The 15,079-nt window shown below is 64.8% G+C and overlaps 2 protein-coding genes, 1 long non-coding RNA gene and 1 pseudogene across 4 annotated transcripts; 2 read left to right on the forward strand and 2 right to left on the reverse strand.

The window, feature by feature from the left end:
- The first annotated feature begins 310 nt into the window (after positions 1-310).
- SLC49A3 (solute carrier family 49 member 3) lies at positions 311-9,202 on the forward strand. The gene is made up of 10 exons (XM_011386078.2): positions 311-461; positions 4,264-4,422; positions 4,602-4,815; positions 4,961-5,037; positions 5,993-6,130; positions 6,232-6,348; positions 6,995-7,147; positions 7,334-7,491; positions 7,699-7,808; positions 8,203-9,202. Exons 1-10 carry the CDS (start codon positions 336-338, stop codon positions 8,367-8,369), a joined length of 1,419 nt encoding a protein of 472 aa, XP_011384380.1. The 5' UTR covers positions 311-335; the 3' UTR covers positions 8,370-9,202.
- On the reverse strand, positions 468-2,130 carry LOC111734249. Its single transcript, XR_002778387.1, has 3 exons — positions 1,790-2,130; positions 1,317-1,369; positions 468-798 (listed from the first exon to the last, which is right to left on the reverse strand). It is a non-coding gene; the product is annotated as an uncharacterized LOC111734249 (long non-coding RNA).
- Positions 8,943-15,079, reverse strand: MYL5 (myosin light chain 5). Of its 2 annotated transcripts, XM_011386076.2 has the most exons (8): positions 14,970-15,079; positions 12,504-12,754; positions 11,482-11,589; positions 11,250-11,325; positions 10,474-10,578; positions 9,873-9,951; positions 9,413-9,461; positions 8,962-9,098 (listed from the first exon to the last, which is right to left on the reverse strand). In XM_011386076.2, exons 2-8 carry the CDS (start codon positions 12,675-12,677, stop codon positions 9,000-9,002), a joined length of 690 nt encoding a protein of 229 aa, XP_011384378.1. In that variant the 5' UTR covers positions 12,678-12,754; positions 14,970-15,079; the 3' UTR covers positions 8,962-8,999. The 2 variants fall into 2 exon arrangements, with proteins under 2 accessions (XP_011384379.2, XP_011384378.1); XM_011386077.2 differs by lacking the exon at positions 14,970-15,079 and having other exon boundaries at positions 8,943-9,098; positions 12,078-12,626.
- Positions 10,173-10,291, forward strand: LOC111734254 (annotated as a pseudogene).

Consider the following 15,079-nt stretch of genomic DNA (forward strand, 5'->3'; position numbering starts at 1 on the left):
CGGGGCCAAGGCACAGCCTGGCCCGGCCTCCCTCTTCCTCCTGTGCCTGCGCCGCCTCTGCCCGTCGAATCTAGAACAGTCATTAGACTCTGCGGGCCGGTGGCCTCCTCTCCAGCTTCCTCCCCACCCAGCAATCCACCTGGACACTTCCCCTCCCTGCTGCCTCCTGAGGTCGTGTGTGACGTCCTTGGGGTGGACATAAGTGGACAGGATGCTAGGCCTTGTTTTCGCTCCTCTCCACCTCTGACCCTCGTGCTGAGGCAGCTTAGCACTTCCGAGGGCGGACCCCGCCCGCGCGCCGCTCCCTAAGCCGGCGGCCAGGGAGCAGCAGGTCGATGGAGGGCACGGCGGGGGACAGCCCGGGCGCCCCGGTCCCGGGCGCGCTGCGGGGCCACCGCGCCTACGCGCGCCGCTGGGTCTTCCTGCTGGTGCTGAGCCTGCTCAGCTGCTCCAACGCCACGGTAAGGGCCGGGCACCTAGAGTTCGGGGCTCCGCGGGTGGAGCGGAGTGCCGGGGCCGGGCCAGAACCCAGCTCCGAGTCCCGGACCCGCCCCCTGCGGTGCCCAGGTGCGCCCAGGGCGCGTGCCTGCTCCGGGGCTCGAGTCTGCTGGACAGGAAGGGACAGTAGGACCGCAAGGCGGGGGAGAGGCGGGAGTCGACGACCTCAGCACGTGCGGAGACTCGGATCTGGGAGTCCTTCCTCCTGGCTGAGGCTGCACGCGGAGAAACGGGGCTAGTGTTCCCTCGCCGCGCAGAGCCAGGTCCTGTGGCCTGTGCTGGTCTGGAAGGCTCCCTCCCCTGAGACAGGACGGGGTAGGACAGTTGAGAAAGCGCCCTCCAGTGCTCCCCCTCCCTCTGAGGAACCTGGTGCCCGCGTCCTCCCTCTCCAGCCCCAGCCCCAGCCCGCAGGCCGAGCAGGGCTGCGCCCTTTGCCTGCCTGGGTTTCTCATTCTATTCTGCGGTCCCTCCAGGGGGCCGCCCTGCCCTGCCCGGCCCCGCCCCTCCTTGCTCCCCAGCTGGGGTCCGCAATGCCCCCGCTGCCTGCCCTAGAGCTGTCCCCACTGCTGGCAGGGACTCAGCCACGTTCATCATCACAGCCCGGAAATTAGGGGTCAGCCAGTGAGAGCCTGGTCTGCCAGTTATGTGGGCCCAGTCCCCCAAACCTGCTTCTCCCCCAGACTTGCCCGGGAGCTGCCCGCTGCTCTGCCCTTTTCCCAGCCTGTCACATGCAGGTAGGCTCGGCGAGTGGACCCTGCTCCACTCCGCAGCCTCAGGTGGGCCACCCCTACTTCCCTCGGCCAAGCACCAATACGTACTTGAGAGGTCTAGGGGAGAGTTTCTCTGACCCTTCTTGGTTCTTCCCACTGGTCTGATGGTCAAGTCGACATGAGAGATTAGCAAGATAAAATAGCCGAATTTAATTACATATATACACACCCAGCCCACACCCAGGAGAGTCAGACCGAGGGACGGAGATGTGGATGGCGCCCTGCGCCTAGGGCGGGGCAGGGCACCTGGGCCTCTAAGGGAACCTGCTGGAATAGCGACTTCCCAGTAGCTGGAAGCCCACCCCACCTTGTCGGGAGGTTATTTCCGGTGATGACTCGTGTTACGGGGGCAAGGCCTCAATTTAAATTCTCTAAGAGGGAAGTAGGAGTTTCTTGTGAGCCTGCAGGGTCTCCGTTGCCTTCAGCTCAAAATAACACACGCCAGAGCAGCACGTTCTTGGGGGGCCTGTTTTGAACTTCCTCAGGGGCTTACAGCCACTCTTCCCACACCTGGCCCTCACCTGGCCACCTGCTCCGGGGTCAGGCTGCAGTGCTGTCCCACAGGGCTTCACCGGGCCACCACGTGCCTCTTCCCTGGTGCTTCTCCTCTGCCTGCAGAGCCTGTGTGCTGACTCAAGAGCTCAGGCCCGGCAGGGCAGCCTCCGGCGCTGCAATCTCTGTAATCACGTGATGCAAAGCTGCAACAGGCCCCACAGGTTGGGCCAGCTGGTCAGGAAGTGCAGGCCCTGGGGACGTCCTCTGGGACATCATTCCGTGCATGCCTTTTCCTCCCCGCCCCTGCCCCCCCACAGGCCGAGTGTGGACGCCCGGCCCTGCTTGGCAGCAGGCAGCCCTGACTCCAGAAGCCCCATTCTATGTGGGACTCGTGGCTGCGGCTCGGCCCCCAGGTCCTGGTGTCCAGACATCCCAGTCCTGGCTTTGGGTGCAGTGGTCTGAGGGTGCAGAGCAGGGTCTCCCTCAGCCCCTGGAGCCGCCTCGATGAGTCCGAGAATGGATGGGCATGCCAAGTGGCCTGGAGAAGTTCCCTGGACACTGAGGCACTGTCCTGCACACGCCCCTTTACACACGAGTCATCACGGAGCAAACAGTCCCAGCGAGAATTGCCACCATCCCTGCCCTGGTCACCACAGTGAGCACTGACCGTCACGCTTACCCTGGCCAAGCCCACTTAGCCCCTCGCTGACTCCGTCTGCGGCTGGTGGCAAGAGCTTCCAGGTTCTGTGAGGAGCAGGTCTGGGGTGAGGTCTGGGATGGCCCCTGAGTGGCCCAGACAGAGCCCCGTGGTCTGGCAAGAGCATCATGTGGTGAGGCTGGGGCAGGTCAAAGAGGGTTCTTATGCAGTGGGCGCGAGTTGTCGCCCCCACGTTGCCTTGCGTGGTTTAGACCTGCGTCTGCTCTGCTGGCCACAGGCCCTGGGGAGGAACAAGGACAGGGAGAGGCTGGCGAGGGGTGGGCTCCACTCAGGTGTGGAAAACAGGCACCAGGCTGCCTGTCTGCCGGACCCACTGGTGGAGCAGCGGGGCTGCGTGGGGCTCATTCTGAGTCTGGGAGACTTGCCCTGCTCTGCCCTCTGAGTAGGGAAGAGCCAGTGGCTGTGGGTGAACTCACTGTCCTCTGAGGGCTTGCGGTCGGAACTCTGAGGCAGGAAGCCTGGGTCTCTGACCTCCACTGGAGGCCGTGGCCTGGAGCAGGGGCCTGCAGTCTTGGGCGCTTCACGCTGGGAGCGATCCTGACCGCTGACACCCTGGGTTTGGTCCTGCCGGGCCCACCTCCTGGCTCCCTCCAGAGTAAGCCTTGGTGGGCCCTCCTCTGCACCTGCCTGCCCTTCGAGGCCCAGTTGTTTCTCGCTTCCTCCAGGAAGCCTTCCCACTGACCCACCACTCACACTGTTTGCTGGAGGAGGTCTGGGAGCTGAGTTCCAGCACGCGATGGTGCCTGCAGCTGGGAGACGGCTCCTGCTTCGGGGGTCTTGTGTCCCATACACCGGGGTCTCCTGCAGGGGTCAGGCTGGCCTGGGGCAGGGCTGGCACATGGTCCAGGTGTTTCCACCAGGGACTCAATCACTGAGTCTGTGGACAGGCTTGCGGTGCCTTTGGGCCCTCTTCTGCCCCTCAAAGCACCCCTCTGATGCAGGACAGGGTGAACCCCCCAAGTGGGGACTCAGGTCCTGTGCCGAGAGTCAGTGAGGGTCCTTGACTGTGCGCCAGAGTTAGAGACGGGGGGAGTTCGTTAGAGAAGGAGTCGCGGTCACCTTCCGGAGACAGAGAGGGACCGAGTGTCACAGGAATTCAGCTTAAACCGGTTTCCTCGCCAGGTGTGGCCACAGGGAACAAGGTGCTAGGATGCTCAGCAGGAGCCCTCCCATCATCCCCGTGGTCGGGCCGTGTGTCGATCGGCCAGGTCCCCGTGTCGGGCAGTGTGGAGCAGGCTCTGAAAACAGCTCGATTTAATATTTAGTTATCACGCCTCTTTTCTATGTCACTCCCACTGTCCCCTCATGGCTCTCGGCCAATTGTCCTCTTGCCCGTGTCCACCTAGGCGTCCACCACAGACGCTGTGTCTGCAAACGCGCCCCTCTGCCTGGCCCGTCCATGCGGCTAGAAGCCGGGGCCACCAGCTCGCTCAGTGACCCCCTTCCCTGCCAGTGCCACCTCATGCCACCCGCCCCCCAGCACGCGGCACAGAGGTCTCCCGTGCCGACAGCTCGGGCCTCATCTCTGAGGCTCAACCTGGCCGGGCTGCTGGCCTCCATTGGCCCCCGGGACCGTGCTTGCGAGGAGGAGGCTGGTCCACGGCCAGGCGGGCATCTGGCCCCCGGCCCGGCAGCATCCGTCAGGAGTGTCGGGCGAAGGCCTGGCCACCGCGGGACCGCTGGGCAGTTTCTCTTTCTCACACCAGCCGGCTGAGCCCAGGACGGAGGTGGCGGCCGGGCCCGCAGTCCTCGTCCTGGGCTGACGCCAGGTGTGTCCCTCAGCTGTGGCTCAGCTTCGCGCCCGTGGCCGACACGATCGCCCAGCACTTCCTCCTCTCCACGGAGCAGATCAACTGGCTCTCGCTGGTCTACTTCGTGGTGTCCATCCCGTCCGGCGTGGTGGCCATCTGGGTTCTGGACTCCGTCGGGCTCCGCTGGGCGGTGAGCTAGACCCCACACCGGGCCTGCTCTGGGGCAGGGCAGGGCAGGGTTCCCGAGCGTCGCCTCCTCCGCAGACCGGGGGCGGTGCCCAGGCAGAGCCACGAGGCCGGTGGGAGGGGAGGTGGCAGAGCTAGGCGGGCGTCCAGGCTGGCCAGCAGCTTCCTGACCTTGTCCCACAGATCGTCCTGGGTGCATGGCTGAACTTTGCCGGGAGCGTGCTCCGTGCCCTGCCTTGCATGGTCGTCGGCATCCAGGACCCATTTGCCTTCCTCATGGGTGGGCAGAGCCTCTGTGCCCTGGCCCAGCCCCTGATCATCTTCTCTCCAGCCAAGCTGGCTGCCCTGTGGTTTCCTGAGCACCAGCGAGCCACGGCCAACATGATCGGCACCATGTGTGAGCTGCGGGGGGTGGGGGCCGACGGTCTCCTCTGGTCAGCCACCTTGGCATCCCAGCTCCCGGAGGGTGGAGGGTTCCACCTGTGGGCCGGGGAGCAGGCCTGGCCATGGCCGAGCTGATGCGTGTCTGTCCATCTATCCAGCAAACCCCCTGGGCGTCCTGGCGGCCAACGTGCTGTCGCCTGCCCTGGTGAAGAAGGAGGACGACATCGCCTTGATGGTGAGGAGATTCGTGGGGCACACCTGCGCATGTGTGTTTGGTGTTTGTGCAGGGTGCGTGCATGTATGTAGCATGTTTATGCACACATGTGGTATGTGCATGCTCAAGCATGCACGAGTGTGTCCACACCTATCTGTGTGAGTGTGGCCACATGGGTGCACACAGGATTTCTCCGAGTGTGCAAGTACCAGGCACCTCCTCAGCGTTGGGTTCTAGGGACCAGGATGGCAGGCGGTTTCCGTGGTGGGACGAGGCCCCCAGAGAGATGGGAGGCTGGCCGGAGCAAGAGGGCATCTGGGGAGGGCTGTGGACGGTGATGAGGGACAAGCAGAGGAAGGTCCTGAGGTGGGAGCAAGGTTGAGGGGTGGGGGCTGCAGCCCAGGGCCCCTGTGTCAGCTGAGCAAGGGGAGGGTGGAGGGAAGGGTCCGCCCGGGTGCTGGGTGGTTGGCGTCGGCGTGAGGAAAAGCCTGGGGGTGTCTACGAGGGGGAGCGATTCGTTCTGGGCGCGGCTGGCATGTCCAGCAGGGAGCCAGGGCTTGCTCAGGTAGGCAGGGGGCAGGCTCAGGTGCAGGGCTTGTGGTGCAGTAGGGCACGGGGGGCTTGCAGCTGTGCCAGGGGTGCCCATCGGGGTCATTCACGGAGGTGGGAAGAGGGCGTCCAGTGGCAGTTGGGCGGGTGAGTCTGGAGCTATGGCTGAGGGTCGGGCAAAGGCTGTCACTGTGGAGTCATCCTTGGGTGATATTTTGAAAGCTGGGGTTCCAGACGAAGCAGAGCAGCCGGACCTGGCATGACCCAGGCTCACCCACGTCCCCTGGGGATGGCGGGTGGGGGTGGCCAGCAAAGGGGGCAGCGTGACGGCTGAAGCCCGAGCAAGCATGAGGGGCCCGTCCGTGTGCATGTGTCTGCGAGGGCCTGCATGTGCACGCACACACACGCATGCACACTCTCTCCCCAGATGGGCATCTACATCATCCCTGCCGGCCTTGCCTGCCTGCTGGCCAGCATGTGCCTCTGGGAGAGCGTGCCCCCCACCCCGCCCTCGGCTGGGGCCGCCTGCTCCACCTCGGAGACGTTCCTGGACGGGCTGAAGCTGGTTGGTTTTGTGGGACCTGGGCTGGGAGGGCTAGGCCAGGCGCTGGGCGGAACTCTGGCACCCTGCCACAGCTGCTGGGCTGAGCAGGCCTTCTCCCACAGCTCGCCAGGAACAAGGCCTACGTCATCCTGGCCGTGTGCTTCGGGGGTGGTGTCGGCATCTTTTCCAGTTTCTCTGCGCTCCTGGAGCAGGTCCTCTGTGTGAACGGCTACTCCGACGTGAGTGAGGGCCCTGTCCCGGCCGAGCAAGGACAAGGCCCGGGATCCTGTCACCCCGCAGGCTGTGGAGTGGCCCACAAGCACCCCAAGTCCTGGGTTTCCACACCTGGGGAGGGGGGCCTCCTGCTATGTGTGCTGTTGTGATGCCGTGTGTGAGGAGTGTCAGGCCAAACGCGGTCTGCAGGCAGCATGGTGGCTGCATGCCCAAGGGACACCGGGGCTTCGTGAGGTGCTTTCCACGGTCTTTCCCAGCTGCACCCAGGACGGCCCCGCCCTGCCGTGTCCGGGGAAGGGTTATCCTCTGACATTTGGAAATGCAGAGGAGGCCTGGCTCTGCCCTCTGCTGTGTGGCATCAGCCCAGGGGTGGGGTTTGGGCCTGGCGTGTCCTTCAAGGGCACGAGGCACTTAGGGGCCCTTCCCTTTAGCAATTGTTGATTTCTCGGAGCTGGTGACACAAGAGGCAGCTCCAGGGGGTGTAGGCCACCCCTACCCCTACACACAGCCAGCGGTGCAGAGTGGTCCTGTCTGAGGCTTAGTGCTCGTGACTGCGCTGTGCGCTCCCTGGTGACAGAGTACCTCCAACACCGCCTCCTAGGTCCCTGGGGCACAGCACCCGATGACCCCGCACCCTGGCCTCTTCTGCAGGAATTTGCGGGCCTCTGTGGGGCTCTGTTCATCGTGTTTGGGGTCCTGGGGGCGCTGGTGCTTGGCCTGTATGTGGACCGGACGAAGCGTTTCACGGAAGCCGTCAAGGTCGGCTTCTGTCTGGCCTCTGTGGTCTGTGTGGCCTTCGCTCTGGTGAGTCCCCTAGAGCCAAGTCCTCGCTGCACAGGTGGGCCTGGGTGCCTCGGCACCAAGCCCAGCAGAGGAGACATCAGGCCCTCCAGGCCCTGTCTCTGGGGCGGACCTGGGCTCAGCGGGCCTGGTGGCACTAGGGCGGGGCTGTGGGTTGCCTGACAGCTGTCCCCTACACTCACTGCCCAGGTGTCCCAGCTGCGGGGACAGACCATTGCACTGGCTGCCATCTGCTCGCTGCTCGGGTTCTTCGGCTTCTCGGTGGCGCCCATTGCCATGGAGCTGGTAGTCGAGTGCACCTTCCCGGTGGGCGAGGCCGCGGCCGCGGGCCTGGTCTTCGTGATGGGGTGAGTGTCCAGCCCCGCCCCCGCCCACCCCAGGCTGTAGTGGTGACCCACCTGCCCAGGCCAGGGCCCACGCCCTCTGGCTCTGGCCATGTGCGCCCCGGGCAGTGCTGACCAGAGCCGCAGTGTCCTGGGACTGAGGCCTGGGACTGACAGCTGCCCTGGATGGCCAGCCGTGGCCGGGCGGGGCTGAGAACCTACACTGTCCAGGCAGGCCCAGGGCGCTCTCATCATGGTGCTGCTGACCGCCCTGGCTGTGCGTCGTGCGGAGCCGTCCTTCTCCACTTGTCGGGAAGGCCAGGACCCGCTGGACTGGAAGGGTGAGTGCCCAGCCCCCTGAGCCCCCAAGGCTCAGGCGAGGGGGTTAGGGCGCCTGGGGAGCCTCCCCTCCGTGGGCCCTTGTCAGTCTCCTCGGTGGGCAGGGTGGGCTGGGGTCAGAGAGCGACAGGCAGGATCCCGAGCTCAACATTGAAATGAAATCGGGAAGAGAAAGGGGCCCGGGAGGTGGAGACAGGTGGAGGGGAGGGGAGCCTCTGGGAGCTGCAGGTGACCAGAGCTACGGACACGCCCTCAGGGCCGTGTGGGGTCTGAGACAAGATCGGTTCCAGGTCCCCCTGCGTCATCTTGGGGGGTCAGCTGGGGCTCTGCTGGCTCCACGGCCACACCGGGCCCCACGAGGGCGAGCCTTGGGTAGAGCTGGCCGCATCTCCCCAGTGCCCATGCTGCTGATGGCTGGCCTGAGCACCGTCTTCAGCTGCTGCCTGGTGCTGTCCTTCCACACCCCCTACCGGCGCCTGCAGGCCGAGGCCCGCGCCGGCCGCTCCATCCAGGACCAGTGCCCAGAGGCAGACCGTGCGCCTCTCCTGGCAGATCGTCCCTGAGGCCCGCGGGCCCCCATAGCCTCAGCCATGCTGCAGGAAGCTCAGGGGCAGCCACCTCCTCGAGCCACTCCTGTGGGGGCGGCACAGGGGCCCTGCCGATGGCTGGAGGCTGAGGGAGCGGGGATGTGAGGAGGGGCAGGCTCTGGCCACCTTGCTGTGCCTGCGGTTGTTGTCCCACAGATGCCACAGGGCCTCAGGGGGCCCGGCACACCCAATAGGATGGCCCAGGGCACTCCCGGTGGCCGTGGCTGCTGTGTGGATAAGCTGCCACTGACCAGGCAGGGTGGTCCGGTGTCCAGGCCAGACCATGAGTGGCTGGTGCAGGGGCAGTATATGGGGGTGGGGCTGGCCAGGCGTGAGGGGCAGGGGCTGATGGGGAGCTGGATGGGCAGGGAGTCCTGAGGGCCTCAGCATGTCTGGGTCGGGAGTGGACAGATGTGTGCAGGGCCTTCCTTGGGGGTTCCACCCCAGAGCCTCTCCCAGCCATGGTCACTGGGCAAGCTCACCCCCCGCCTGGGTGCTAGGACCGTGTGGGGAGCCCCTTCCCCTCCCCCGCAGACACTCGCAGGCAGATTGCGGGTTCAAGTTTATTGATGTGGCCACGGCCCAGGTGGGCGTGGGAGGCGGCCCTCAGTCCTTCTCCTCCCCATGGGTGAGCACATAGCTCAGCGCCTTGTAGTCCAGGTTGCCTGCAGCATCGATGGTGGCAAACTGGAGCATCTGGTCGACCTGCGAGCACGGTTTGCTGGGGGTCAGGCCCAGGCACCACAGGAAGAGCAAAAGCAGCCCCAAGGGCTGTAGCCCGAGGGCAAATTACAGGCACTGAACTCCAACTGGCTTCAGTTTTGTTTCTGCGCTTGAGGACGCCAGGGGCAAGGGACACTGCAGAGTGAGGGGCAGGCTGGGGCTGGGCCACCCGGATACTACACACAGCCTCTGGGGGGGCCAGGGCGCACCCCCCGCGGAGCCCTGGAGTCCTGAGGGCCATGCTTGGGTTTCGCAGAGGGCCCTGGGGGAGGAGTGGGGGGACCGAGGGGCCAAACCTCTTCGGCGGTCATCTTGTCGGCCTGGGACATCAGCAGCCGCTTGATGCTGAGGACAAATAGGGAGGAGCTGAATTAGGCTGCTGGGCAGAAGGACTCCATACTAGGCCAGCTAGACGGAGGCCCCTGGCGGCCCGTGACCCAGGCCAGTTCACACTGAGGCTCCTCCATGGGGTAGGGACTCCCGGAGGGTGGGCTCACTTAGTCTTGGGCACCAGGAGCCTCTCCTGTCCCCTCCCGGGTGGGCGGAGACTGAGGGGCACCAGAGCCAAGTGCCTGGCATATGCCCGTTCCCAGTCCTGGGCCCAGGTCGCCTGCTGACCCAGCGATGGTCTGAGTGAGCAGGCCGGGCTCTGCCCTTAGCTGCCCTGAGAGACTCAGGGTCTTGGGGAAGCTGGGGGGCAGTGGGCTAGTGTCCCTCAGACCTGCAGAGGGGGCAGGTGCCTGTGCCCACACTCACTAGTCCTTGTTGACACTGCCTTTGCCATCGGGGTCCAGCATCTTGAAGGCGTTTAGGATGGTCTCCTCGGTGTCCGTACCTATGCACAGAGGCCGTGAGCACCTGGGGGCCTGTAGTTTCTGCGGGGGCCATTCGTGGGCCCCAGAGCTGGGCACGCTCAGGCAGTGGGGACAGAGGCCACCACCAGCAGGCAGACAGGAGGTGGGGCTGGGGCTCAGTGCCAAGCTCTCATGCCGGGGGGTGGTGCGTGAGATGTGGGGGCCACAGATGTGAGCCTGAGGGCTTTTCGAGAGATCTGGAATCTATGGCCCTGCCCCCCTGAACATGCCTGATCCCGTCTGATCTCGGCAGCTGAGCAGGGTTGGGCCTGCTTAGTACTTGGATGGGAGATCACCTAGGAAGACCAGGTGCTGTAGGTGTTCAAAAATAAAATAAAAAAATAAGGTATTGTAAGCTGACAAGGACCTTGCAATCTATGAGGTCAACCAAGGGTTGCCTCGCCTGAAAAAAAAAGAGAGATCTGGAAATCTGGACTTTCATGTGAGACGTCTGGATTTCTAAGTGCTGGGAAGCGCTGCGCTAGCAGCGGCTGCGGGCTCACCGCTCAGCTTCTCCCCGAACATGTTCAGGAACATGGTGAAGTTGATGGGCCCCGAGGCCTCCTTGAGCATGGCGTCCAGCTCATCGTCCTTGACGTTGATTTTGCCTGTTGTATACACAGGGTCACTGGGCAGGGGCTCCCCACTCTGCATCCTTGTTGATGCATCCACCGTCCCCACCAGCAGCTGCCCACTCCGTCATTCTCCATGTGACCCCAGAACAAAGACGGGGACTGGAGGGGGGGAGGTGAGCAAATGGGGGAATGCCTGGCCCAGGTGCAGTGGGGCGCAGGTTGTGTATGTCACAGGACCCCAAACCCTGAGCCATGGGGAGGTGGACGGCTGAGGACAGGGAAGATCTTTGATCTGTTTCCCTGGGTGTGAGGGGGGCCCAACCCCCACCCCCAGGTAGAAACCAGCCTGTCCTCCCCAGCTTCAAGGACAAAGCAGCCACAGGCTGAGACAAGCATGTCCCCAGATGGGAGCTGGGGGAGGGCGGGAGCCAGGCTGCAGTGGGCTGGGGACAGGACCTGCCTCGGGCTTACACTGTGTCCCTGGGCCTCCCCGGCGGTGGCGTCCGTCCCTGGGCCCAGGGCCAGCCTCCTCTCCTGTGCTTGGGCCCTGCCACCCACTCTGGTGAGGACTCTGCTGGCCCTGACCAACACAGAGGGGGGCTTCTCCCCGGGACCGCCCTCCCCCACAGCCTGTGGGGCGGCAGGTGGGACTGAGGGCGATGGCTGTGCTGAGCCTCATCCCCCACCCCCATCCCAGCACTGACCCAGGGAGGCGTAGGTGTCCTTCAGGTCCTCCTTGTCGATGAAGCCGTCGCGGTTCTGGTCCATCAGCGTGAAGGCCTGCAAGAAGCCCAGGGTCATGGCCTGGCTGAGCCGCATGAGGATGGCGGCCCCTCTCACTGGCTCAGGAGTGAGGCACTTGCGGGGGCTCTGGGTCACCTGCATGTGATTCCCAGGGGACCCCCGGGAGGAGCTTCTGGGTGGAAGATCTCTCACCTCCTTAAACTCCTGGATCTGGGTCTGCTCGAAGTTGGAAAAGACATTGGATGAGGCCCTCTGGGCCCGGAGGGCCCCCCCTTCTTTCTTCTTGGTCTTCCTGCTGGCCTGAGGCGAGAATGCCAAGGCTGAGGGTCCCCCAGACCGGCTGGGGGTCTCCCTGGGGGCGCCCAGGTGTTTTGGGAGACAATATAGAGGATGGGTGGACTGTGGCACTTGGATCTGTGTCGCCAGCTAGGGCAGCTGCAGGTGAAGGAGCCAAGGACGCCCTACCACACAGCACCCATGGTCCATCTTGAACTTCACCCTGCTGGGTCTGCAGTCCAGTCGGGAGCCAGCTGGGCCTCCGTGTGTCCAAAGAGCAAATGGACTGTGCAGATGGCCAGCAGGCAGGGGCCTTCCCCTGGGTTTCCTGGTGGGGCGAAGGCCAGGACCCTCTGTCTTCCAGCCTCATCCTGTCCCCGGGGCAGCTATGGAGCCTAGGTCTCCCCCATCCCTAGCCCCTATGACACGTGCACACACTCATCAGTCTCGCGCGTGAAGGCACACGTCCACACACACGCCCCACCTCAGCTGGCTGCCCGCTGCACACTCACCATGCTGGGTCTGACTGACTGGATGGCCTGTGCCCTCCGCCCCCGTCCAGGTTGCCGTCTTAAGCTCCTGCCCGGTCCCCCAGGACAGCTCGGACTCTGCCTGCCACTCCCTACAAGGACAGGCTCAGGGCACCCAGGGGACTGGACAACTGCACAGTGAGTTTTGATGGTCAGCAGTGACTCAGATGGCCCCATCCTGCCCTGCCCAGCTGGGCCTGTAGCTTCTTGGGTATTTCCCGCCTGCCCCCACTCAGGAGCCCTTGTTCTCCTGGATTCTGTACATCTCTAGGGCCACCTGCATGTGGCATGAAGGCCTGGGGGCCAGCAGGAGCCAGAAGGCATCTTTTTCAGGCTTGCACAAAGTTGCTGTAAGTGGCCCTGGTAGCCAGTCCCCAGGTGTCCCCTAAGTATGCTCTGTGATCTCACCTCCCTGTCGTGATGCAGAGAAGTCCCAGGCCCCCCAGCCTTGGTGCTGGGGCCATCCTTCTCACTCCATGCTCGCCGGGCGGGAGCTCCTTGTCCGGCACACAGGAGGGCATGGAGGGCCAGACGGGCTGGGCTGTGGCCGGCGACCGACCTGCTCTTCCTGCCACATGCCATGGCCGCATAGGCAGCGTCTGGCCCGGGAGCTTGTTAGCCAGAAGTCACTACACTGTCAGGGGCCAGATGCCCTGGTCCTGGGTGGGAGGCAGCGGCTGCAGCCCTCAGTGTGCAGGGAGGGGGCGCAGAGAGCCTGTGCAGCTGTGATCATGGGCGGGGGGCTGGGGGCACTTGTGAGTGCTGCCTAGCAGGGGTCGTGCCCCCAGGGGCACACACCTCAGTCGCATGGCGCCCTGAAGTGCTGCCACACGTGATCACAGGGCCCATCACCGTTTGCCGATACCACGTGAGTTTGGGACAACAGGCACCTTGAGCAACCTGGGAGGTGTGGTCCACCTGGAGATTCCAGGGCTCCCGTGGGGCTCTGCCTAGAGGTCCCCAGAGGCGGGGACACGTGACTGATGTGGGAGGCCTGAGCCTGGCCGCTCGTCACACAGGGAATCCAACGTTCTCAGACGGGCCAGGTCTGGCTGACACCTGGAGGGACGGACCCTGACTGGGCTGCAGAAGCGGTGGTGTCACACGGAGGGGATGACATGTGGGGCCTGTGCTCAAAAGGCCCTGACAAGGGGAAGGCCGGAAGGGCCAGCAGAGCCCCTGGGGAGGGTTCCTGGGGCCAGCCAGGGTCTGAGTGCAGCACTAAAGATAGCCTTGGAGCCAGCTCCTGGGGATACTGGGATGCAGCAGCGACAGCTGCCCTGACAGGTGCACTGTAAGCTGGCAGCCTGGGTGTCCTGAGCCAGGTGGGACCCCACCCCCCCAGACCCCAGGACGGGTCCTGGGCCAAAGTGAGAGTCTCTGGCTTCAGGGGTCTTCCCTGGGCCGGGGTGTGTGTGTGCACACACCTGTGAGTGAACTCCACTGGTCGCTACCTCCCGCCCAGTGAAAGCTACTGGTGTGTAGTGCCCCCGCTGGCATTCCAGCCCCACCTTTGGCCCGAGAGACACTTATTTTTGATTCTGGAAGCAAGAGTTGCTGAGGAGTCTGGTTTATTTTAAAATCCAGGGAGAGTAAAGACATTTGTCACCTGATGTCTGCCCAACTGCTCAAAGGCGAGAACGTGTGTGCGCGTGCGCAGCGGCCCTCCGCACTGCCTCGCCCCTGGTTGGCCCAGAGAGTTTACTCGCACCTTGTGGGGTCTGTGAGCGCTTCCATCCTCCTCCAAGAGCAATAAGGGTACTGGGGGGCCCTTCCCCCAGCGCAGCCCCTCTCAGACACCCCGTGCAGATTTACCGGGCCCTCTGCGTGCCCCAGCTCTGTTCTCCTTAGGGCCAGTTCAGTTCTCTTGGGAAACAGGTGGGTCTGACGAAAGGAAGGAAGAGTGGGCTCCCCCAATGGAGCGGGCAGCCTAGGGAGTCCCAAGCCTTAGTCCTCGGAGAGCTGTCTAAAGCAGCACAGGGCCCAGGGTGTGGGCAGTGCTCCCGCACCCCTGCCCAGTTGCCATGGGAACCACGCGTCAGCACAGTGTGCGCAGTGGAGAGCCTGTCTAGCCACCATTGCCCACCTCTGGGCAGGCCCTCTGCACGCCTGGCCTGGCCTGGCGGTGTACTGACCACAGAGCTGGGGGAGAGAGGTGGCTACTCTGAGGAAGCCTGAGTGGGGTGGGGGGCCCATGGTGAGAGGGGGACCTCCGCGGGTGTGCACCCTCCCTCCCTTCTCGCCCTCACAGGAGCTGGGGACAACAGAGGAGGGCAGGAGTTCTGAGAGTCAGTGGCCCCCGAGGCCCAGGTTGAGGAGGACCTTGGAACTGGGAACTGCAGGTACTGAGGGCAGGGCTCAGGGAGACCCAGAAGCAGGCTCTGCTGGGTGGGGGTCTTCCCAGGAGGACGGCCTGTCACCCACCGTCCGCGAGACTCCTGGGATGCCCTCTGCGTGGCAGGAGTGGGGCTGGCCTGGGGCTGGGGTGGCCCGAGAGCGCGCCCAAGGCAGTGCAGTTCAGGAAGCGGCTCTGAGGCCACCGTGACGGGCCCAACCTGCCTGAATCGAGGGGAGAAGGCGCCGCCACCCGCTCCGCTGGGCCAGGCCTCGGGGAAGGGGGCCTGCATCCCGGGCCCACTAAGTCCCCGGACCTGGATTCCCTGCCCGAAGCCTCCAGCCTCCTCCCCGGCCCCCAGAGCCCCTTCCCGGGCCATCCTCGGGGCTGGCCGGGGCTGGCCGCGGGCCTGGACAGGTCTGGACCCGGCCGGGGCTACTCGGTCGTGGGTGGGCGGGCTCCGTGCCCGCTCCCGGCCGGGACGGACAGCCGCGGGCGGGACAGGGCGCAGTCCCCTGTGCACCGTTTGCTCGACCTACGTTTCAGGTGTTCGGACCCACGCTGTGCGGGCCTCGACTTGCACCCAGCCCGGCCCGAAAGCGTCAGAGGCGGCGGCGGGGCTCAACCCGGGAAGCCGCCCGCGTGCCGC

The sequence above is a fragment of the Pteropus vampyrus genome, unplaced genomic scaffold (genome assembly GCF_000151845.1).
Source record: "Pteropus vampyrus isolate Shadow unplaced genomic scaffold, Pvam_2.0 Scaffold903, whole genome shotgun sequence".
Classification (NCBI taxonomy): Eukaryota; Metazoa; Chordata; class Mammalia; order Chiroptera; family Pteropodidae; genus Pteropus; species Pteropus vampyrus.